The sequence below is a fragment of the Papaver somniferum genome, chromosome 11, assembly GCF_003573695.1.
Source record: "Papaver somniferum cultivar HN1 chromosome 11, ASM357369v1, whole genome shotgun sequence".
NCBI classification, from domain to species: Eukaryota; Viridiplantae; Streptophyta; class Magnoliopsida; order Ranunculales; family Papaveraceae; genus Papaver; species Papaver somniferum.
In genome coordinates this window covers 48495477-48521647 of record NC_039368.1, presented here as the reverse complement: position 1 = coordinate 48521647, position 26171 = coordinate 48495477, and the positions used below count along the sequence as shown (strand labels likewise).

Sequence of the window (26171 nt, the reverse complement as noted above, 5' to 3'; positions counted from 1 at the left end):
ACAACTAGGAAAAGCTCCCATAAGTCCCACGGCATTCCAGATTTGAGAAGTAAAGCTGCAATGGAATAAAATCCGGAACTACAAACAAAAGTAGAAGAAATTTTAGAATTTAATTCGGATTAGTCGTTTCCTGGTTTACTCGAAATACCTTACAAAAATTGAACAAAGACCTGACAATATATAAATTCTCTCCAGTCTACAAGATAACGCCCCCAAACTATTAACTTTTCACGAATGGGTAATATTCTACAAACTTTTACTTGTGGAATTTGGTATGGGTTCTGCAATGGCCCTATACAGCTGAGTAACTCTTGAATTTACAGTCAAACTTGGTGTTGGGGGCTTTGGTATGGGTTCTGCAATGGCCCTATACTCAGCTGCTTGTGCTGTTGAAGGGAAACCTACAAATGGAAAACCATACCCTGGTAATTTATCAGCTGTCGTTGGTCTAAGTGGGTGGTTTCCAATGGCCAGGTACAGGTTCCATTAGTTCTTTTTTTTATTTTGAAGCATGAGGTTCCATTAGTTGATGCACCTCCTCTCAAATTCTTATATTCTTTAGGCCACTGTTTGCATAGTACTACACTATATGTAATTATTTTTCATTTGAAATGTACCGTTTGTAGGTTTTTGATGGACAAAATAGTTGGGTCTCTCGGCAGGCTGTTGCGCGTGCGGCATCCTTGCCGCTTTTGCTCTGCCATGGCAAAGGTATATCATTTTTCAGCTGCCCAAATAAAATTAGTGAGTTTTAGGGAGGGGACATAAACCCGAACTTCTTAGAAAAGAAAATAGTCGAATGAAAAAGTTATTCTACATCGGTAGTTGTTCCATCACACTAGGAAGGTGTTCCACCACTGACACGATACCCCATTTTAGCTGAACTAGCATATGCCATCAGGCAGCAAATGACGCCTCTTACGGTTTTCAATCCTTGATTAAATTATCATGCAGCACATTTATCGATGAATCTAGTGACCACTATAACTAACTGATTGGATGATTGCTAACTCAAGTTAATTTATGAAAGTTGGCTTAATTATCGTGGCCAAATCGGGGTATACCGAGATTAATTGGGAATACCTGATTTTAAGTGGACACTTTTTAAGGGCTAAGGGGGAGTCTTAATGGGTGAAGTTACAAAATTACTCTTACTCTTTATAATTATTATTATCCTAAATCAGTTTTCATTTTTTCATTTCATCTACTTCTCTTCCTCTTCTCCTTCACCTCTACCTTATCGGCTTCTCCATCCCCACCATTGGAAACTCGTCGATTCGAAAATTCCGATTAATCTTCAAACATGGAGCCGTCGCGGCCTAGGACTAGTCGTATGAAAGGAGCAAATAGAAAACTCAATCAATATAACCCTGGAATTGCAGATTTAGTTCAAAAGAAAGAGATGAAAAAAACCGTCGAAGAAGAAAAAACACCGCTGAAATCGAAGAAATGGCGCGAGTAAGGGCCTACTTAAACTCACTCCAGTACTTCAATTTCATGTTTGCATGTCAAATTAGGTCAGAAAAATCGAATTTGTGAATTTGCAGTTATTTAGCCGGGAAGGTGTTTGTTCCACGACCATTATGACTTTTCATGTTTAGGGTTAGTCGGAAAGCTCTTAGGTTGAAGATCTTGCCAGTTGTTTAGTATCTGTAATTGCTTTTACAGGATCGGCGAGTTATTCAACTTTAATACCTTGCCTGCGATATATGTTTTTTTTACAGTCGGTGGCTTATAATTTTTTACCCTGCCGACTGTTTTGAAAATAGTTTGTGTCTCCTGATGCTCAAGTCATAAAGTCGGAACGGTATTTGAATACTACCTTGTCGGCTGTGTTTTAGCCGGAATTGTTTGGATTATAGACCCTACTGATAAGCATGTATATGCTATATTTTATACCCATATTTATATTATCTATGATACAATATTTTAGTTACTAATACTATTTTAGTGCTTTTGTAGAAAGTACAAGTGAATTCGATCATCCAGCGAATAAACAGCAAAATGTGAGACTTAATGGTGTTTGCGACGAAAATGGAAAAATGTGGTCGGCCTGGTACTTCCATATATCAGCAACCACAATGATGAAATGTGGTTGGCCTGGTATTTTCATGTATCAGCAACCACAATGATCAATTATGCTGGCCTGGTATTTCTATATATCAGCAACACTTATTATGCTGGCCTGGTATTTCCATATATCAGCAGCCGGGTTGGCCTGGTATTTCCATGTATCAGCAACCACAATTATGAAATGGGGTTGGCCTGGTATTTCCATATATCAACAACCACAATGATGAAATGAGGTTGGCCTGGTATTTCCATATATCAGCAACCACAATGAAAAAAATGACAAAATGTAGCTGACCTGGTATCTCCATATATATCAGCAGCATAAAATTGTTTCATAGGCGAGGCACAAACGTAACAAATGAATTGAAATCAAAGTGGGGTTGGCACATGCAAACTGAAAATGGGAGTATTTTATCTTTCTTACTTTATTACAAATATATTCCACCGGGAAAGATAATTTATTTGCCATGTGAAGAATTAATTGAGGAATATTTACACGTGAGATTATTTTGCAAATAAAATAACTCTTTCTTCATTTGGGAGATTTTGGAAATAAGGAGAGATTATTATTTCATTGGAAGAACGAGGTGGCAATACTATTTGGGGAAAGAAACTGATGACGACATCAACTTGCATGCAAGATATTTTCATAGAATACTTTATTTTGATTTTTTGATTAATGAAATAAAAGAAAGGGAAGGTTATAAGGAGGGAGGCCGGCTGGAGTTTTGGGAGGCTACACGCCGAACAGAAACCGGAGAAGAGAAAAAGAGGCGACGACGTGTTTGAGAGCTCAAGAACAAGGGAAGAAGACGACACCGTCGGTTTAATCTTTCCTCTTTTGTTATTATTTTTGAAGGGTTTTAAGAAACCCATGATCATGTCTTGCTAGATTTTCATAACTAGGGTTTATATCGAAACCACATTAAGTATAGGTCAATTGAATTGAGATATTTGACAAAGACTATTTTGATTTGAATAAATTAATCCCATGATTTTATTTATTGATTTAATGATAAGAAATAGTTGTTGCTTCACCGGTTTTATATAACCTTTGTGCGTAACTGTTAGGTTCATAAATACATTTTTTTTGTCTCATTATTTGATAATTTCATGCTTGGGTTAACATCTTTGATGGGTTATGCTTAGAAGAGCCATAAATTATTTGTGAATCAATATTTTAGTTTCGGTATAAATTTCACGCTGATGCAATCTGATGGTTCATGCTTAGATTTAGTCTTTTGATGTGCCATGCTTAGGGTATACCAGTGATATTTGTGATGCTAATACATATAATCGGTGATGTCAATAGAACGAACAATAAATAATTCATGGATTATGTTTCATTTCAGTAACTGAATAGAAGTTGTGGTGGATACTATAAACCCTAGTTATGAATATTTCCTTTGGGTTCATTCAATTAGTTTACTTTATTTTCTTCGTTTTTATTATTTTCTAAAAAAACCAAAAACATCTTTATTGGTTAAACGACAAAAATTGATGTGTTTTCAATGTTGTTGTAGTAATAAGATTCATTCAAGACTTGTGAAAGCAGATTTTAGACTTAATTTTAAATAAAAAAATATAGAAAACTTAAATAAAAGTGATATGAAAAATATGGAGAAGACTGGGCTATGGATTCCACTAATTACCAATATCAAAGTGATTTATATTTTCTAATTATAATTATGCAAATCCTTCATTCAAATTGATTCTTAACATTGCAAAAGTTGTTTTTTTTTGAAATAACAATTGTAAATCGAAAGTATGGGACATCAAAACCCTAGGCTAGCATGCTCCATCAATTGAAATAACAATTGTTTAACAAAAACCATTTTATCTATTTATTTATCAAAGCAAATAATCATGTAATAATTGCATAAATTAAATAAAATAGAGGTTACCACATTTCATTGGCGAAATAGCTTCCTACGTCGCCCCAGAGGATGAGTTTAGCTCATCATTGTGTAAACTTGCTCAAAATATTGATTCATGCTCAAAATTTGTTTACAAAGATGAAATGGAGAGAAAATGATGAAAATCGGGTGTTTGCAACATATATAATTGTTGCAAAACACTGTTACAAAGAACGATAAAAAAGAATTGTTGTTGTTGTATGTCCGTGACCCTCGTATGACTGTCGTTGTCACTTGTAGCATGAACGACTGCCTCTGGTGGTCTTTTGTTCTTCGTGTTCTTCAACAGCAGCAGAAATGGTGGTTCTCTGGTGCGATTTTTTTCTCTTCTGTTGTTGCTCTCTGCCTCTTCCAAACTCTCTGTTCCCTCTCTACTGACCCTCAACGACTTATACATCCTCACTGCACCCAAATCTCGCATCATAAATGCATATAATTCTCTCTTCAATACTCTGCTATCACAGGATATTTTTTTTCCTTTTAAAACCCGTTCACGCGTCTGCAAGTGATTCTCCGTATCTGTTGTTGATTATACACACTAAAACACGCTACTGAATGTCATTGTTTGGTTCGAACACTCTCAAGACAAACGCACAACAAAGAATTTCACGGGAAATGGTGAGATATTCTCATGCACACTGTCCATAATTAACCCGATAAATATAGCCCAACTTAATCCAAGCAAAAGCCCATACCACGCTTGTTAATGTCTGTCACGTCTTCCTATGAAGATCCAGCCATTGAGTCTCGCTAAAACTCCTCCAAATGATGAACTACAAATCTTCCAGGGAAGAACCAAACTTTCCCGCCATTTTTCTGTTTGAAGGAAGAAGAAATGTCAGCCCTTATCCAACGTCTTGGGTGCCAAATAACCAGTGGGTGCTATAGAAAAATGGGATACACATAGCCGTGGGTGCTCCTTAGCAAAAGTGGGGGTCTGTATAGCAAATGTCCTCCAGGGGTACTCCGAGCAACTTTTTGAGCCGAATTTTCCAACAATATTTATTTCCAAAAAAATACCTACAAACACACAAAACACCATAATAAGTACGAAATCGAGTACTAACAATACGGAACATTAAGGACAAATTAGACACAAAAATGCGTCTTAGAAGATACAAATTAGTCTTAATAAGGTTAACTTTGGCTTTATCTACCTCTATACCCTTAGAAGATACGATATGCCCTAAAACAATTCCTGAACGAACCATGAAGTGACATTTCTCCCAATTAAGCACTAAATTTTTTTCCTTACACCTAGTCAACACTAGTGACAAATGATGCAAGCACTCATCGAAAGACGAACCAAACACTGAAAAATCATCCATAAAGACCTCTAAGAACCGTTCTACCATGTCAGAAAATATGCTCATCATGCAACGCTGAAAAGTCGCAGGGGAATTACAAAGCCCGAAAGGCATGCGTCTATACGCAAAGGTACCAAAGGGACAGGTAAAATTGGTTTTCTCCTGGTCTTCTGGGGAAATAACGATCAGATTATATCCAGAGTAGCCATTTAAAAAGCAGTAGTGACTATGTCCAGCTAATCTCTCTAGCATCTGGTCGATGAAGGGAAGGGGAAAGTGGTCCTTCCTAGTGACCTTGTTCAATTTACTATAGTCAATACAAACACACCAACCCGTGGTCACTCGGGCCGGGATTAACTCATTGTTATCATTCTGGACTACAATAATACCGGATTTATTGGGTACAACCTGAACGGTGCTGACCCACTTACTGTCTGAAATGAGGTAGATAATTCCTGCATCTAACAACTTAAGGACCTCGTTTCGAACTACCTCTTTCATATTAGGGTTTAGTCGACGTTGCATCTCCCTAGAAGGTTTGGTATCACTCTCTAAATAGATCTGATGCATACAAACAGTGGGACTTATACCCTTAATGTCAGCTATGGTCCACCCTAAAGCTTCCTTGTTGTTTTGAAGTATGTTTACTAGCCTACTTTCCTGATTACTATCCAAGACGGAAGAAATAATCACAGGTAAAGTCTCAGACGGGCCTAAAAACACATATTTCAGGGAATCTGGCAATGGTTTTAGGTCCAACTTAGGAGGATCTTCTAACGAAGGAACTAGGGTAGACTTAGAAACTGGTAGTGATTCGAACTTAGATTTCAATTCATTACTAGTATCTAACAAAGGGGTTGAATCTAACAAAGAATTCACCTCATTAATCACATTATCATCATCAAAATCAATCCCAAAGTGAGCTAGGCATTTCTCTAATGGATCTTCTAACAAAGTGTTTGGTAATGATTCCTCGACTAATGTTCCTATCATGTTCACCTCTTCTATGTTCGAGTCATCTAGTTCAGAGGGTAGCTTACTGATATTAAAAATGTTCAGCTCAATAGTCATATTACCAAAAGACAATTTCATAATACCATTTCGACAGTTAATGATCGCATTGGATGTAGCTAAAAAAGGGCGACCTAAAATTACCGGTATCTGGTTCTCTGGGTCAGGGACAGGTTGGGTATCTAGGATAACAAAATCCACTGGATAAATAAACTTGTCAACCTCTATGAGAACATCCTCGATCACACCACGAGGAATTTTAACGGACCTATAAGCTAACTGAAGTGTCATCTGGGTAGGTTTCATCTCACCAAGTTCTAGCTTAAGGTACACATGATATGGTAGTAAGTTCACATTAGATCCTAAGTCAAGCAACGCTTTCTCAACACGGTATTTATCTATTGTGCAAGAAATGGTAGGGGACCCTGGGTCTTTATACTTAGGAGTAGTGGTATTCTGAATAATAGAACTCACCTGACTATCTAGAAAGGCTTTCTTCTGGATATTAAGCTTTCGCTTTCGCGTACACATATCCTTGAGAAACTTGGCATAAGAGAGAATCTGCTTAATTGCATCTAGTAGTGTAAGGTTGATAGTTACCTTCTTAAAAACCTCCAATATATCATTAAAATTGGACTCCCTCTTAGTTGGAACTAGAAGTTGTGGGAATGGGTCTCTAGGGACAAAGCCGGGCTCAATATGACCCTTAGAGACTCTATCAGTCTCCTCAGTTTCTGGTTCAGAAGGGTGAACTACAGCATGTTCACTATCAGGCAAGGAAACCTTGTTGTCTATCACTCTACCACTCCTAAGGGTTTTAATAGCATTCACATGATCAGATGGTCTTTCACTTATTTCATTAATTCCTCTAGGGTTGGGTTGAGTCTGAATAGGAAACTTACCTCTTTCTCTTAGAGACTCATTTATCTGACTAACCTGGGTTTTCAACTCGGAAATAACCTGAGAGTTAGCCTGGCCTATTCTCTTATTTTCTTCTAATCCCTGAGCAACAGATTGCTGAAACTGCACAGTGTTACGAGTTAACATAGCAAGAGACTCTTCTAAGCTCATAATCTTCTTATCTGAAGGGTTCTGAAACTGTGTCGGAGTTGAAAGATTCTTAGTATAGCCAAAACCTGAGGGAACCTGAGCATTACTAGACTGACCTTGATTCTGTCCCTTGGACCAAGAAAGGTTTGAATGGTTTCTCCAGCCAGGGTTATAGGTTTCTGAATATGGGTCAAACTTCTGTCGGTTATCAAACCTAGTGTTGTTATAAAGAGCATTGGCTTGCTCTTCAACATCATGGCCTTCCCAAAAAGGCTCATTTCTTCCACTATTACCACTAGAATGACCTAATTCTAAGGCTTCTAACCTTTTGGCTATAACTGCTATTTTGGCATCTGACTCATAAGATCCTTCTACCCTATTAACATTTCCTCTACTTAGAAGAATTTTTTTCTGGGGTTCCATACTATTTTCCCATTGTTGGGTCTTATCGGCGATTTCATTCAAAAATGTCATCGCTTCATCAACAGTTTTATTCTCAAACCCACCTGTGCATAAGGACTCAACCATGGTTATTGTTGAATAATCTAAACCCTCATAGAGGATCTGAACTAACCCAACCTTCTCCAAACCATGATGAGGACATTGAGATATCAAGTCATTGAAGCTTTCTAAGTACCTATATAAAGATTCTCCCTCTTGTTGGGCAAAAATACATATTTTTGTCCTAATAGACGATGTTTTATGCCTTGGGAAAAACTTATGTATAAAGGCAGAAGTAAGTTGGTCATAGGTTTCAATTGACTCAGAGTCCAAACTATACAGCCAAGATTTGGCTTTATCTTTTAAGGAAAAGGGGAATAACCTAAGTTTCAACGTATCATCACTTAGGTTTTTAATTTTCAGAGTACTACAAACTTCCTCAAACTACCTAACATGAAAATAGGGGTTCTCATTCTCCTTCCCTAAAAACATTGGGAGCATCTGTAAAGTCCCTGGTTTCAGTTAATAATTTTCCTCGGTTTCAGCTAACTTGATACAGGACGGACTAGAGGTCCTAGTTGGGTTTAGCAAAGCTTTCAAAGTTGCCATTTCTGGCACTACCAAAGGACTAGGAGTACTAGGGGTACTTTCCTCACAAAGAGAAATATTCTCAAAACTGAAGTTTCCAAAAACGGGGCTCTCAAAAAAAGAGTCTTCGAGCTCCCCGCCTTCACAAGAAGAGTCTTCGAGCTCCCCGCCTTCACAATAAGAACTACTAGGTTTGTCACTAATCAAACGACCTAGAGTGTTTCTTTTCCAAGCCCGTTTAAAAACTTCGGGCATACACTAGAAAAACAAAATTAAAAAGAAAAGTACTATAAAGGAAGGGATGTTCTGTGCAAACACAAACAAGGCTGACTTCACCACAACAAACCTACTGATTTCTAGCAAACAAAAAGCATGATGGCTCCACTTAGATTTTTTCTAGACCAGCTTCTAATCCTTCGAACGGGAATTCGTTACAATTTAAGCAAACCCCTCTGGAATCAATCCGAGTTAAAGTAAGTTGAATAGAGGCGAGGGAAGCTCGGTGGAGATTTGATACCCAAGGCCTCACCGGTATTACATGGCGGCGCAGTCACGCATTCAACTTACAGAAACCGTCAAGAACTTCGAAGTATGCTTAAAAGAGTAACCAATATTTTTCGAATGACTTTCCTGTTAAGCTCATCACCCTATCGGTCTCGTTATAGTCAAAATTTTAGGATTAGGTTCGCGTTTGGTGTCATTTTCCTAAGGCGGGCAAGAAGAGAACGGTGATGAAATCCAAACCCTTATCTTGTATGGCCAGTCCTTGCCCTTTACTAGGAAATTAAAGCAGCCGTTTTCAAGTCCTCAACATATATGCATACGAAGGAAGACAGTAACTCGCTGACAGGGGATTCGCGAGTGTTTCGACAAACTTACCTCCCGTACCAGACGGGAGATGAACCTTTGTAGTCGACTCGGGCCACGACTCCTATGTCATGTACGAACCCTAGGGGCCGAGGTGATATCGTAATCACCGTCCTTCTCTGCAAACAATTTATATTTAAACTACCCTTCCGTAGGGTTTAAAAATAATGTCCCAAAATTTAATGTCCAAAGTCCAAAAATATAAAGTGCAAAATAAAAAGAAAGTCTAAAAAATAAAAATCTACAAAAATAAAAATGTCTCTTTCTTTTTTTTTTTCTCTCTTTTTCTTTATAAAATAAAAAAAATCTTCTTCTTTCGCTCCTTTCGCTTTGCCTTTCACTCGAAGTCTTTTAAGTATTCACCAAAAGCTTTGGAAAAATTTTCTTTCACTCCAAATTCCGAATTCTGTAAGAAAAAGATAAAAACCAAAAAACGTAAAGAAGAACAAATAAAATAAAAACCTAAAAAAAAAAAATCTAAAAACTCTAGCCTAAAGACAAGTCCGCGTCGACGGCGCCAAAAATTGATGTTTTTTCAATGTTGTTGTAGTAATAAGATTCGTTCAAGACTTGTGAAAGCAGATTTTAGACTTAATTTTAAATAAAAAAATATAGGAAACTTAAATAAAAGTGATATGAAAAATATGGAGAAGACTGGGCTATGGATTCCACTAATTACCAATATCAAAGTGATTTATATTTTCTAATTATAATTATGCAAATTCTTCATTCAAATTGATTCTTAACATTGCAAAAGTTGATTTTTTTGAAATAACAATTGTAAATCGAAAGTATGGGACATCAAAACCCTAGGCTAGCATGCTCCATCAATTGAAATAACAATTGTTTAACAAACACCATTTTATCTATTTATTTATCAAGGCAAATAATCATGTAATAATTGCATAAATTAAATAAAATAGAGGTTACCACATTTCATTGGCGAAATAGCTTCCTCCGTCGCCCCAGAGGATGCGTTTAGCTCATCATTGTGTAAACTTGCTCAACATATTGATTCATGCTCAAAATTTGTTTATAAAGATGAATGGAGAGAAAATAATGAAAATCGGGTGTTTGCAACATTTATAATTGTTGCAAAACACTGTTACAAAGAACGATAAAAAAGAACTGTTGTTGTTGTATTTCTGCGACCCTCGTGTGACTGTCGTTGTCACTGTAGCATGAACGACTGCCTCTGGTGGTCTTTTGTTCTTCGTGTTCTTCAGCAGCAGCAGAAATGGTGGCTATCTGGTGCGATTTTTTTCTCTTCTGTTGTTGCTCTCTGCCTCTCCCAAACTCTCCGTTCCCTCTCTACTGACCCTCAACGACTTATACAGCCTCACTGCACCCAAATCTCGCATCATAATTGCATATAATTCTCTCTTCAATACTCTGCTATCACGTGATATTTTTTTTCCTTTTAAAACCCGTTCACGCGTCTGCAAATGATTCTCCGTATCTGCTGTTGGTTATACACACTAAAACACGCTACTGAATGTCATTGTTTGGTTCGAACACTCTCAAGACACACGCACAACAAATAATTTCACGGGAAATGGTGAGATATTCTCATGCACACTGTCCATAATTAACCCGATAAATATAGCCCAACTTAATCCAAGCAAAAGCCCATACCACGCTTGTTAATGTCTGTCACGTCTTCCTATGAAGATCCAGCCATTGAGTCTCGCTAAAACTCCTCCAAATGATGAACTACAAATCTTCCAGGGAAGAACCAAACTTTCCCGCCATTTTTCTGTTTGAAAGAAGAAGAAAGGTCCGCCCTTATCCAACGTCTTGGGTGCCAAATAACCAGTGGGTGCTATAGACAAATGGGCTACACATAGCCGTGGGTGCTCTTTAGCAAAAATGGGGGTCCGTATAGCAAATGTCCTCCAGGGGTACTCCGAGCAACTTTTTGAGCCGAATTTTCCAACAATATTTATTTCCAAAAAAAATACCTACAAACACACAAAACACCATAATAAGTACGAAATCGAGTACTAACAATACGGAATATTAAGGACAAATTAGACACAAAAATGCGCCTATCACCTACCGACTAGTTATGTGGAAAATCCTATATCTACTTTGTTCATAGTTGTTATAAGCCGACAGGTTATTTGGATAAGACCCTGCCGACTATAATTTAGCCGGCATGTATTTTAGTTATCGACCCTTCCGACCGTTTTCCGCCGGCTCGGTTATATTTGTCGACCTTGCCGACTATTGGATTTTTTTCTTAATTATTCTTGTTCAGGTTGGTAAAGGGAAAGAAGAAAAGTATTACTCCTCCTTCAAGACATCTTCGTGTTGGTGACAAACTCTTGAGTGCAACACATAGAGGGGCATTAGTTGATCCAGGAATGCTCAAGATCCGTGAACGGAATGATTCTCAACCACCGCCGGAACCCAGTGATTCAGGTGAAACTCCAGACGAAGACCAATCAATTCCATCTGGTAGAATAGGTAATGATGATGATGATGTTGAAAGAACTCTGGCTGCTGGAGGAGGTAACAATAATGATGATGATGGCGATTAAGACATGCCACCTGTTGGATGAGGTAATGATGATGGTGATAACAATAATGGAGATAAAGATATGGATAGAGAAGATGAAATTGTTGAAGAGGAATAATAATAATAACAATAATAATAAGAAGAAGAAGAAGATGAAGAAGAAGAAGAAGAAGAAACAAGTATAATAATCAAAAAACTCAAGTTAATGATCAACAAACCCAAGCTGCAACTACAATTGAAACCAGATAGAAGAAGATGGTTATCACTAAACCATTTGATTCCCACATGCCTCCCTCTCACTTGAAGGTTACACTGAAACCAGGTGAGCCTCCACGGTGGACCCCAGAAGATGGTGGACATGTTTTTTTTTGGATACAAAGACTCATGGGCATGTGAAATCCAAAATACTGTCGTAAGTAATCTCAATATGTCTTTGTTTTTTATTTAAGTGTATCTATCTTAAATTTGCTTCAAGTGTTTGTATTTCTTTTCATTTTGTGTTTTTGGAATTTAGGATCACAAGCATGCCATCCGTCTCTTGAGGCACCAAGCTTCAAACACTATGATTAAGAAAGGGCCAGTTGACAAGGAATGTGACGAGGTGCAAGCGATTGTCAAGAACTTCGGGTTGTGGCCTGTGGTGAAGAGTTCGATTGTTGAGTATGATAGAGTTACCATATCTACATTCCGTGAGAGGCTCTACAGAGAGACTGATACAATGTTATTCATATTAGGTGAGATGACGATAACTCCCGATGATGCTCATCAAATTCTAGTCCTCGAGATTTAGGGAAAGCAATCAGTGATGGATACGATGATGACATTACTTGGGACAAGATCTTCGAATTGACCAAAGATTTGTTCGGTTCGGATCATATTGAGACGGAGTCTATGCTTGTAATGAATGATGGTTATCTAAGCAAGAAGTTTAATATGAAGAAGTTGAGGGACACATTCTCTAGGACTAAGAAAATCTATGATAAGGAATGAAGGGTGGACTTGGTGCGAATCAGTGCTACTGCGTCAACTTATTTGCTATACATCTTGGGAAAATGTATCTTCCCTGACAGTTCCGGAAGCTTGGTCGACTGCCAGTATATTCAACTATTGCATCCCTTAGATCAGATGCATCAATATTCTTGGGGTACTGCGGTGGTCGCCTTCTTGAACTATGAGTTGACAAAGGCTTCAAGGGCACTCACTGCGCAAGTCAACGGAAATCCATGTCTGTTCCAGGTAATTTTATTGTCTAAATCATTTATATTTGCAAAATGCTCGTAATGTAAGATTCTTACTAAATTTTGTGTTTGCATAGGTTTGGGTATATGAGCATTTCCTTACTTTAGTGAAAGCCAACCCCCACGTCAAAGTGAATGGTAAGATTGCGATGAATAAGCCAAGAGTACAAAGAAACAGTTTTAAGGGTGCTCATGATAAGGATATGCCACAACAACTTATCAACATGCGAATCTCCTTGGGAAAATTGACTGCGGATGAGGTAATATTTGATCTGTATCGAGATGCTAGAAATGATGGTTTAATCCAAAGGAGAGATGATGTTACATTTTACTACGGTCCCTTGTTATACCCCCATGGATTTTTAATGTACGATCCACATCGAGTAATGCGACAAGTGGGTTAGTCCAAGAAGAACCTCATCCCGGTGATAAATCTCACTTTAAAGTTGTAAGGGAGGAGTGCAGCACGTCCCGAAAAAGTATTGGCATCCATTATGCTCCAGCACCAGGTACATCTCATTGGAAGGAAATACAAAAGCATAAAATCGATACGAGTCTTTTAGACGAGGTGACCGAAGGTCATGAAGATCATGAAAATTACATGTCGTGGTACTTGGGTTTTGCTCGTCCTACTATGATTATGGAACATAATGTTGAACAACCGTCTCGTAAGAAGAAGATGCCACCGAAAGACCCAACAACAAGTCTTAAGAACTTTGTAAGTTTTTTAGAGTTAATTTTAAGATTACATTATCGAATTAGTCTATTAATTGTTTGTTGTTTAATTGAAAATATAAGGAGCATTTGAAGACCCTTGTGAAGATGATTTGTTGCGCGAGAGAAAGAGGAAAGTCTTTGTCAATTGAAGAGCAAACTAAGCACATTGACTATGCTAGCAATGTTGACAATGAAGATGCCGACGAATTGTTCCAGCAAGATAATACTGAAGTAAAGAGGGAAACACAATCCAAGAGGGAAGCATAAGCCAAGATGAATGCTGACAAAAACAAGGCTCGTACCCGTGGTGGTGGTAGTGGTGGTGGTGGTGAAAATGCTAAAAGGGTCTGTGGTCGTGGTCTTGGTGGTGAATGAATGCATTCCTATTTTATTTCTTTATGTTGTGGTACACAAATGTTAAGGTTAATGGTTGGACAAATATTTTTCTTAAGGTCTATAGGACATGTTTTCGTATTTTTGAAAAAAAAATTGGGTTTCTAGTTGTTGAATGAATGGTTTGTTTAGCTATGTAAAGTTTCAATCATTCCGCCAGAAGGGTATTGAGTTATTTAATTGTTAATTTACAGTGTCGACTAAACCAGGTCCGGTAAGGTTGTGAACTGGCATACAACCGGCCCTAACAGCAGAAGAAGAAAGATACCAGGGTCAGCAAGGTAAGAAAATACATACCTTTCCGACTATTAAATAGTCGGAAACGTGATGAACAAATTCGTGCCGACTAAAAAGAGCATATAATGACCTTCTCCTGTGTTACAAAAATTATAAAGTCGGAAGGGTAAGAAAATTACAACCCCGCCGACTATAAGTTAGTCGATAATGTATTAACAAGTACCTTGTCGGTGGTATACAGCTGAAAATGACTTCTCTTGGGTTACAAAAATCATAAAGTCGGCAGGGTAAGAAAATTACTACCCTACCGACTATGTGTTGGTCGGCATTGTATTAAACAAATACCTTGCCGGAGGTATGCAGCTGAATATGACGTCTCCTGTGTTTGAAAATTGTTATAGCCGGCAGGGTAAGAAAATTTTGCCGACGGGGTGTTAGTCGGCATATTTGGAAAACAAAAACCCAGCCCGCGAGTTAAAAATTCAAATTTTGACAAGTAAAATTGCATTGATTGACTGCCATAACGGCCAAATTTGGGCACCATCCTATAAGTACACTAGTGTTAGAGCATTGCTTGGTCGAACTCGCATGCGTTGCTATCTCAAGCATGTTTGTCAATGTTAGTGATCAAAACTATAAGTCTTGATTTCTAGTCTATTATAGATAAGTCTCAGATTAGGATAGAAAGTGTAGTTGAGCTCAAGGACTTCATGGAAATTCATCATACAAGTAGAAGAACTACTCAAGGAACCGGTGGAACTTCTCGACAAAAAGGTATGTGAAGACTTGAACTTATCTATCACTCAAAAGTCTATCTACTATATCTCCTTCTCTTTGAGACAAGAAGTCGTATGCTATATATATAGACTTTGATTATACACATTTGGTATTTCGAGCCGAGTATACCTCACCTATCTATATCTCGAAATATGTGTTGGTAAGCTTTTCGCTTCGATCAAGTTTATCTTTGTGACGAAAGTCATGATATGTTTCAATCATCTTGAAAATTGCTTTGACGAGAAATGGTGTAACAACTGTATAACGTCCTCTAAAATGTTTCAATGATTGAAATGAGAGTTTAGATTACATAACCAATGATGGACATAAGCATTGTTGTGGACACATGTTATAGTTTTGAAAGTGGTAGTAAAGGTTCGTTGCTCGGAATTGTAAAGATTTAAAAATAAAAATATATACAAAAAATATTAACAATATGGGCAAGAGTACTGGGACTAAAGATTCGGCCATTTTTCATTTTCAAGTGGTTCAGAATTTAATTCTAGGCGATTATAGTTCAAAACAAAACAATATTCACTCTAGTTTATTTCCAAGATAGATTTTATAAAATATTACTTGTATTTATTAAGCATGGAATATCAAAAATCCCTAGGACTAAGCATACTCCATCAAATGAAATCGCAAGTAATTAATTTAAAATCTTAATTCAATTAAAATTAGTGCAAAAAGTAAATAAAAGAATTAATGAAATTACCACATGGATGAAACTCGACCTCCTCCGTCGTCCCAGTGTTGGGTTTAGCTCATCATGATAAAAACACGCTCAAAGTATTTATTTATTGCTCAAAGGGTTTTTACAAGGGTGAAAATGGAGATGAAATAATAAAACAGTGGATGTGCGACCCACAGAAAGCGTCCAAAAGGAACGACACAAAAGAAGTGCTATTGTTGCTGTATCTCTAAGACCCACACCTACGATCCACGTTCGCGAGTCGTTTCACTGTTTATAAACGACTGCTTCTGCTGGTCCGTTCTTCATGTTCTTCATCTTCATCACGAACAGCAGCAGAGAGAATTCGTGATTCTTCCTCTGCAGCTTCCTCTCTTCTCCTCCCAACTCTCGACCCCTCTTCTTAGCAACCAGGGAAACCTATTTATACTCAACAGGGCGAATAAATCATGCGCAATAACTCCAAAAATCCTGTCATCACTCGGCAGTGAAAGAAAATATTCTCGAGTATTTTATTTCGATTTTCTTCCCTTGCACGCGTTTGTAGATGTCGACACTATCCCAACATGGTCGTATAGTATCCTGAGAGAATATCTACCAAAACCTAGTGTTATCTTCTCCCATATATTTCCTTTTATCATACGTAACTGCCAAAACAGAACCCATATTCCCGTCTCTCTGTTTAGCTCAGTCCGGCTATTCTAGCCCAAGTTCACCGATCAAAACAGACGTACCAGGCCTGTTAACTCCATTCAAGACTAACCCAATGGTTTCCAGCTATTGAATCTCGTTAAAACAGCCCAAGAATTCAAGTCAAAAATCTGTTCGCTGTGTGCAATTTTTCCCGCCAATTTGCATGATTTGAATTTTGAAGATGGTTGCCCCCTATCCTCTGATGGGGTGCCAATAGCAATTGGGGCTGAAATAAAATTATTGGGGTGGAAACATCCAAAACTTGGGTGCCTTTAGTAATTTTTCTGGGACTTTTTCCGCATTTTTTTCCGGGGTTCCTCCGTACATTTCTCCGGGGTGTAAAACACCACTTTTTGAGCCCATTTCGCCGCAAGGGCTTATTTCTCTAAAAACATCTACAAAATCACAAAATAACACAATAAGTACTTAATCGAGTCTATCAAATACCCCAAAACTTATTATTTACTAGTCCTCGAGCAAAACTAAAAAATAAAACCGAGTTAATCTCGGGTGGGTTTAACAGAGGTGTACCCACAAAAACCATGACTTCTAATTGGTCACAAGTATCCAAAGATCTATGAGGACATACATATTCTCAACCTATCTCCAAGTAACTAGAATGCCAGAGAAATTAAAGGTGTCATCTCTAAAGCTGACTGAAGAAAAGGGGAGACACATCCGCACGACTGCTAGATAAAGAGATATCCGCTACACAGCTAGATAAACATTGTAAGATGCGTCCGCTGCTTTACAGCTGGATAAGATTAGTAGAGAGATAAAGATGAGAGGGACATCTGCTACACAGCTGGACTAATTACGTGTGATGAGTTAAACCAGTGCTAGAAAGATCTTGTGCCAGATTGAAAGCATACTAACAAAGCAACCAAAATGCATCTTTCTTCGACTCTCTCACAGTGCTCAGTAGAAATAACGTCTTCTTCGGTCTTCAACTGTTGATGATAAACTCTCGAACCTCATAGAACCTTGACAATTAACTCTTCTCTTCGATTTCTTGCTTGACTTATAAATTTCTTCTTCCCTATGGCCTTATTGAACAAAAAGAAGGTAATGATTATTCTGTTTTTTTTTTTTTTTTTTTTTTTGATAAAAACAAAAATTTACATGGCCATGAGAGAAGGACTTTAGAACTTGGATCTTCATAACTTGTGATGTCTTGGTATCATGAACTTAAACAACTTATATCATTTGCTCTTGTAACTTCTTGTAACTAAGTCTTCAACTTTGATTTTTGAATTATTCTTTTCTATTGTTGCTTCTAAACCTTAAACGTCTTCAACTTTTTCATAAATTTTGATGTCACTCCGCTTGTTGATGATGATAAGTTTCTACTGAGAGAGTCGTAATCCAGTAACTATGATTACATTGTGAGGTTGCTTTGTCTTTCTGGCATTTCCTGACCTACTTGCCTTTCCATCATGGATGGTTAGGTCCATCACGGTTACCCTCTAAAAGGAACAAGTTCTCTCCTGAATTTCAAAGATCTCAATGTCTTTTTCTCTAATGTCTCAATAAGTTGTTATCCCTAGCATTCCAATTTCTATCTTTTCGGTGAGAAACAGTATGTAAACTTAGCTAACCGGATACCATGTGACGCTAGAAGTTTCAAAAGTGCAACTAAAAAGTTCTTCCCCACCCCCAAACTTAAAACTAACATTGTCCCCGATGTTCTAAAGATAAAATTAAAAGCATGAACAATGAGAAATTGTTACTACTTGAAGAAAAAGAGTTAAGGAAAGATATTACCATGTTGCATGAGATTTGGTTACCTCCCAAGAAGTGCTAAGTTTAAAGTCTTCATCCAGACTTAGGAAAGGATTAGTCAACTCGAACCATAAAGTAACAGTCGAAATAACTGTGGGTCTTCAAAACGAAATAGAGCTGACCAAAGGAAACTACAATAACCCAAGAAAGTGAACAAGAATAGCATGCCCTTATCTAGTTTCCTGATTAAGATATTTATATCTAATTGTGGTTCAGGTTCAGGTTCTATGAAAGGGTCTAAATAAAATATTTTCCTCGAGTGCATTTCCTCATTGGTTGGATCCAAATTATTAGGTCCTAGAGTCTGGAAAAACTCAAACAAGAACTTAGAATCACAAAATAATAACAACCTAAATAACTGAGGATCCTCTAAGTCAATCAGGTTTGACTTACATAATTGACCACAGTGAGAGTAGTGGTCATTCTTAAGCAAATGTGTCGATTATAATTTCCTAAGGAATTTAGGTCTAGTCTCACAACTTAATATTCGACACATTTGGAATATAAACGTTCCCACAGTTGGAAGAAAACTATTTGGTGGGAAAACAAAGTCAATATGGGGATCATAGCCTGGGCAAACCACATCAACCAGAGGATGGGTTTCTAACGACTGAACTCTTTCATGGACATCATTAGGCTCGGGAAAACGAATATGAAGGTAATCTTGTAAAATGGTCGAGGCACAGATATCAAGTCCTAAGTGTAGGGAATTTATGAGAGTTAAAGGTAAGGCACTAGGGAAGTGATAATCACCCCCAAACTTAGAGTTTTCAGTGTCTCTAGATAGACCTCTAATTATTTCTTTAATTTCCGTATCTTCAGAGTCCTTAAAATATTCAAGAGATTCTTCTAAGTTATTATCAGGTAGTGCATCTTTACTCATCTCTACGGGTCTATCTTCTTATTCCAAGACTATTGTTTCTAAGTCGTTAGATTCTAAAACAGTATTTTCGAAATGAACCCGTTCCTCTAAACCACTATCGGCTTCGTAATCAAAAGGAAAATCTACATCGTCTAAAACGGTGGTATCCCTAATCAAATCCTCGTCCTTTTGAATAGGTGAATAATCATAAAAATTATTTGGATTTGAACTAGAAATAATATAATCACTATACATCTCAATTGGATTACTAGACTCCTGATCACTATGCCTACATATTTCAGATTCTTCATTACTGCTATCCTCATCATCATAGTACGAAGATGATTGAACCTTATCTAAATAAGTAGTGTCTTTTATTCTAACCTCGTCCTCTAAATTAGGCAAATATTCACTATTTACATCAAGGGTAAAATTGGAAACACTATTTTGGAAATTTAGATATTTTAGAGAAGTTCTATTCTGGGTCTCTAACAAAAGATTATGGGCCGACTCACATGAATTCCTTATGGTATCGTGTATAGAAGGTTCACTCATGGGTGCATTTTGTTTATTCAGTTCTAACACAAACCTATTTGTATTCTCAGTTAATTGTTTGAGAGACTCTTCTAGAGGAAAAACAAGTTCAGAAGGATCATAATAGGGACTAGTTTTCAATAGTTTGATTGTATCCTCTAGAGACGAAGAACTAGTACTATAATCTTCTTGCTCGTAAGACTGATGCATGTGTGGATAGTAATTGAGCTCACCAGGGTATGACCCATATCCTTCCAAAGGATGGCGTTCCCAACCACTATTCCCAACATGGTCATAAAAAGGATGATGTCGATATTCAAATTCATGTCGATACTCATTGTATTGGCTTCTATCATACCAGTTCGACATTCTTAATTGCAGGGGAATTCTACACAACCACAAACAAGGCCGACTCGACTCCACCAAAACAAACCTAAAGATTTCTAGCAAACAAAAAGCATGATGGCTCCACTTAGATTGTTTCTAGACCAACTTATATCTTTCGAAAGGGAATTCGTTGCAATTTGAGCAAACCCCTCTGGAATCAATCCGAGTCAAAGTAAGTTGAACTGAGGCGAGGGAAGCTCAGTGGAGCTTTGATACCCAAGGCCTCACTGCTATCACAAGGCGGCGCAGTCACGCATTCAACTCACAGAAACCATCATGAACTTTGGAGTGTGCTTAAAGAGCAACCAATATTTTTCGAACGAGTTTCCTATTAAGCTCGTTACCCTATCGGTCTCGTTCTATTCCAAATTTTAAGCTTGGGTTCGCGTTAGGTTTCGTTTTCCTAAGGCGGGCAAGAAGGGAGCGGTGATGAAATCCGAACCCTTATCTTGTATTGGCCAGGCCTTGCCCTTTACTAGGAATTTAAAAACAGTCCAAATTCGTCCTCAATCAATGAATCACCTTAAGGAATACAGTAACTCGCTTACATGAGATTCGCGAGTGTTTCCATGGACTTACCTCCCGTACCAGACGGGGGATGAACCGTTGAAGTCGACTCGGGCCACGACTCCTATGTCATGTACGAACCCGAGGGGCCGAGACGATATAGTAATCGTCGTCCTTCCCTGCACACAGTTTATATAATTTTTTTTTTTTAATAATACCCTTCTGTAGGGTTTAAAGTCCAAAGTCCAAAATAAATAAAAAAAAAAATTAAAATTACAGTTTTCCTCACAAACTCTAAAAAAATTAAAAATTAAAAATTAAATCCTAAAATTGTCCTTTTTTCTTCTCTTTTCGCTTTTCGCTTTAAGCTTTTTGCTCTCCAAGTCCTTAGTGCTCCACTTCGAACCTGTAAATCAAAGAAAAAAAGATAAAGTAAAAAGGAACAAATAATAAAAAATAAACCTAAAAAAAAAATAAAATAAATCTATATACAAGTCCGCGTCGGCGGCGCCATTTTGTTATAGTTTTGAAAGTGGTAGTAAAGGTTCGTTGCTCGGAATTGTAAAGATTTAAAAATAAAAATATATACAAAAAATATTAACAATATGGGCAAGAGTACTGGGACTAAAGATTCGGCCATTTTTCATTTTCAAGTGGTTCAGAATTTAATTCTAGGCGATTATAGTTCAAAAGAAAACAAATATTAACTCTAGTTTATTACCAAGATAGATTTTATAAAATATTACTTGTATTTCTTAAGCATGGCATATCAAAAATCCCTAGGACTAAGCATACTCCATCAAATGAAATCACAAGTAATTAATTTAAAATCTTAATTCAATTAAAATTAGTGCAAAAAGTAAATAAAAGAATTAATGAAATTACCACATGGATGAAACTCGACCTCCTCCGTCGTCCCAGTGTTGGGTTTAGCTCATCATGATAAAAACACGCTCAAAGTATTTATTTATTGCTCAAAGGGTTTTTACAAGGATGAAAATGGAGATGAAATAATAAAACAGTGGATGTGCGACCCACAGAAAGCGTCCAAAAGGAACGACACATAAGAAGTGCTATTGTTGCTGTATCTCTAAGACCCACACCTACGACCCACGTTCGCGAGTCGTTTCACTGTTTATAAACGACTGCTTCTGCTGGTCCGTTCTTCATGTTCTTCATCTTCATCACGAACAGCAACAGAGAGAATTCGTGATTCTTCCTCTGCAGCTTCCTCTCTTCTCCTCCCAACTCTCGACCCCTCTTCTTAGCAACCAGGGAAACATATTTATACTCAACAGGGCGAATAAATCATGCGCAATAACTCCAAAAATCCTGTCATCACTCGGCAGTGAAAGAAAATATTCTCGAGTATTTTATTTCGATTTTCTTCCCTTGCACGCGTCTGTAGATGTCGACACTATCCCAACATGGTCGTATAGTTTCCTGAGAGAATATCTACCAAAACCTAGTGTTATCTTCTCCCATATCTTTCCTTTTATCATACGTAACTGCCAAAACAGAACCCATATTCCCGTCTCTCTGTTTAGCTCAGTCCGGCTATTCTAGCCCAAGTTCACCGATCAAAACAGACGTACCAGGCCTGTTAACTCCATTCAAGACTAACCCAATGGTTTCCAGCTATTGAATCTCGTTAAAACAGCCCAAGAATTCAAGTCAAAAATCTGTTCGTTGTGTGCAATTTTTCCCGCCAATTTGCATGATTTGAATTTTGAAGATGGTTGCCCCCTATCCTCTGATGGGGTGCCAATAGCAATTGGGGCTGAAATAAAATTATTGGGGTGGAAACATCCAAAACTTGGGTGCCTTTAGTAATTTTTCTGGGACTTTTTCCGCATTTTTTTTCGGGGTTCCTCCGTACATTTCTCCCGGGTGTAAAACACCACTTTTTGAGCCCATTTCGCCGCAAGGGCTTATTTCTCTAAAAACATCTACAAAATCACAAAATAACACAATAAGTACTTAATCGAGTCTAACAATACAGAATATTGAGAACAAAATAGACACATAAATGCGTCTATCAACACATTTATGTATAATTCCTATCTATTCCATGAACCAAAGTTTGCGAACTTTGTTGATCAAGAGAACCGGAAGAATGGCGTGATCCAAGTCCGTGAACTCAGTCCGCGAACTACCGAAGTTCTCAAACCTGAGAATTTTTACTGGAGTTGAAAAACTACTTGCGTGAAGCTAAATCCGCGAACCGGCGAAGTTCTCATACCCGAGAATTTCTGCTGGAGTTTGTAAACTCTGCCCGGTAACTTAAGTCCGCGAACCTAGTCTGCGAACTTGAGAAGGTTATATATCTGAAGATGATTTCTGAACTTAAACTTAAAAATACTAAGGAATGCAGTTTGCAAACCGTGGCTATAAAAGTTCATGAACCGATTCAAGTGAATCAAATCATCTTTGCTTCAATCGTGTCTTGTGTAGTACATAAGATTTTCCTACAATTGAAAAACTCCCTAACTAGTTCATTTGAAGTCATTTGAACTAGTTATGGTGAAGAAGAACATGGTTGATATGAGATGCTCATATGGATAACCTTTTGGTTAACTATTGTTGAACCAACAAGTGCATACGTTTGGGTACGGTTAACAAACCTAGAAGCGTGCATTGTCAAGTGTGTGTAACAAGCTAAGTTTTCGATCTAACGGTTGAGAAATATTAGCTTGAATCTAAATAAGGTTTTCATCTAACGGTGAATATTGAATGCTTTGTTAATAATCTAACATTGATTGCAAACCCTGATTTGAAAGACTATATAAAGGAGACATCTAGTATTGTGCAAAACTAATCCTCACACCTTACATGTGATACTAGTTTGCGTGCTAGAGTCGATTCTCCTTTAACCTTTGGTTTTCTTGTTCTTAAACCAGGTTAACGACTTAAAGACTTCATTGGGATTGTGAAGCCAGACCGATACTACTTTTATCGTAGTAGTGTGATCTGATGATATTGCATCTTCTATCGTACAGGTACAATTAGATTGATTGGATTGAGATTGATATCTCCGATAGGCAACATATAAAAAGTAATCACAAACATCTTCGTCTCATTGTTTGTGATTCCGCAACATCTTGTTTCGCTACCATACGATTAAGATTGTTGTGAGATGATTGATAACTCTAGGTTGTTCTTTGGGACTATAAGACCGGATTATCAATTGGTTCCTGTTCACCTTGATTATTATCAAAAGACGGAATAAAACCTTTAGGGTTTATCTGTGGGAGACAGATTGATCCTTTGATAGACTTGTCTGTGTGAGACAGATTTGTTTATTATCAAATCCTGTGATTTTGGGTCGTAGCAACTCTTAGTTGTGGGTGAGATCAGCTAATGAAATCAAGTGCGTAGTATCCTGCTGGGATCAGAGGCGTAGGAGTATAACTGTACCTTGGATCAGTGGGAAATTTATTGGGGTTCAACTACAGTCCAGTCCGAAGTTAGCTTGGAGTAGGCTAGCGTCTGTAGCGGCTTAATACAGTGTGTGTTCAATCTGGACTAGGTCCCTGGGTTTTTCTGCATTTGCGGTTTCCTCGTTAACAAAATTTCTGGTGTCTGTGTTATTTCAATTTCCGCATTATATTGTTTTATCTTTATAATTAAAATAATACAAGTTGTGTATTAGATCATCAATTAGAATAATCCAACCTTTGGTTGTTGATTGTCATTGATTGATCCTCGGATATTGGTCTTTGGTACCATCCAAGTTATTCCTTGTGTTTGATTAAAGACTCGCTAATTTCTATTAGCTCGAGTAAATCAAAACAAGAGAGAGATATTAACTCCTTGATATATTTTAAGCTAGATTGAGTCTGACTGTCTAGTTGAATCTCTAGCAAAGTATATTGGAGTTAGTCCATACAGATTGCTAAGTGAAATATTGGGTGGTGTTGTTACACCCCCGTTTTTTCAATTGGTATCATAGCAGGCAAACACGTTTAAGACCTTACAAGTCTGTGTTTGTAGCGATTTGACTCTATGGACAGTTGTGCTATCTCAGTAAACATAGCACCAGTCTTCGATGGCTCAAACTACCTATGGTGGAAAATTTCTATGCGTACTTTTCTTCAATCGCATGATTTCCAATCATGGGTTTATGTTGTTAATGGCTATGAGGTTCCCGTTGTTATAGTTGAAAATTCTACCATGCCTAAAAACATCGGTACATATACTGCTGCTGAGTCACTTGCTGCAAAGCAAAACTCCGACGGTTTGAATGCCATCATGCATGCCATTACCCCGGATCTTCGACACCATGTGGCTTCATTCTCCACGTCTAAAGATGCTTGGGATACTTTAGAAAATGTATTTGAAGGTAACACCAGCGAAAAGGAAGCTACGCTTCAAAACCTTAACTCCGATTGGGAAAATCTTCATATGGCAGAAGAAGAGTCATTTGATGAATTTTATCACAAAATGTCTGAAATTGTTAATGCATCCTGTGCATTGGATAGGACTATTCCTGAAAGGGAAATTGTGATGAAGATTCTCAGATCGCTTCCATCTAAATGCGAATCTAAAAAACATGCCATCGTTGAGGGAAATAACCTTGATACTCTTTCACGAAATACGCTTGTCGGGAAGCTTAAAATTTTCGATCGCGAACTTAAATCAAAAGATAAACATCACTTGTCTAGCTGTCATGTTACTACTCCTGATGGAAAATCTCATTGTCCTAAATTGATTGATAAGAAAAATGAGAATTGCTTTGTTTCTACGTTGTCTCGGTTTATACAACAGCTTAAGAAAATTTTTAGACAAAGTAAAAGAAAGTCTCAGAAAGAAGTTCGATCAATCAAAAAGGAGGATAAGAGAGTTCAGAAAAACTGTACTAGCGAAACTGGTCTCGTGTGCTGTAAAAGTGTTCATACTTCTAAAGGTACAGATACTGAGGTGAATAAGATAACTAAAGCATGGATGAATACTCTTGATTATTGTCCTGAGGATGAAACCTGTGATTGTTCTCTTAATCTCTTTGCTGAAAATCACAATCGTGATTCTTATACGGCATTTCGAATAACTCCGAATGTGTCTCATAAGCGGTGTCAGCAGATGTCCCCCGATTATGTATCACTCTCCAGTCATCTTGACAACAAGGATGATACAGAAAAACAAGAGATGCTACCAATACTCTCGGTTTCCTTGTGTAAAAATCAGGATCATCTTAGCACGAATGATCAAAAGCAGTCCTGCTCTGCTAAACGCTGTGTGCATAGGAAGAAGAAGAAATCTCCTCTGAAATACTTTTTCCCTCAAAAAGTGATTTCTAAAACGGTGCAGGATTTGCGCAAATCAACAATCAAGTTCTTCAAAGCTGCGATTAAAAGGGAATAGAATGATGTGCATAACTCTTCTTTCCTAAAGAATAATCAAAAACTTGGATTAACAAATAATTCCCCTCCTCACGAGATATATCCTAGTCCTATATTGGATTGGAATGATTATTATCTTTAATCTTGTTATTCATGATTCTTTCGTCTATCCCTCTTAGGAAAGAATCATGATTTTCGAGAGGGATTGTGTTGGAATGTGTCTGTTAATTATCTAAGAGT

The 26171-nt window shown here is 37.5% G+C and overlaps 1 protein-coding gene across 1 annotated transcript in view; it reads left to right on the top strand.

Moving 5' to 3' along the window:
* The first annotated feature begins 14002 nt into the window (after positions 1 to 14002).
* Positions 14003 to 26171, top strand: part of LOC113324391 (cyanogenic beta-glucosidase-like) — a 66331-nt gene continuing 54162 nt past the window's right edge. The window contains exon 1 of the mRNA XM_026572713.1: positions 14003 to 14074. Within this exon, the coding sequence (XP_026428498.1) occupies positions 14003 to 14074 (72 nt within the window). The remainder of the gene's footprint in view (positions 14075 to 26171) is intronic.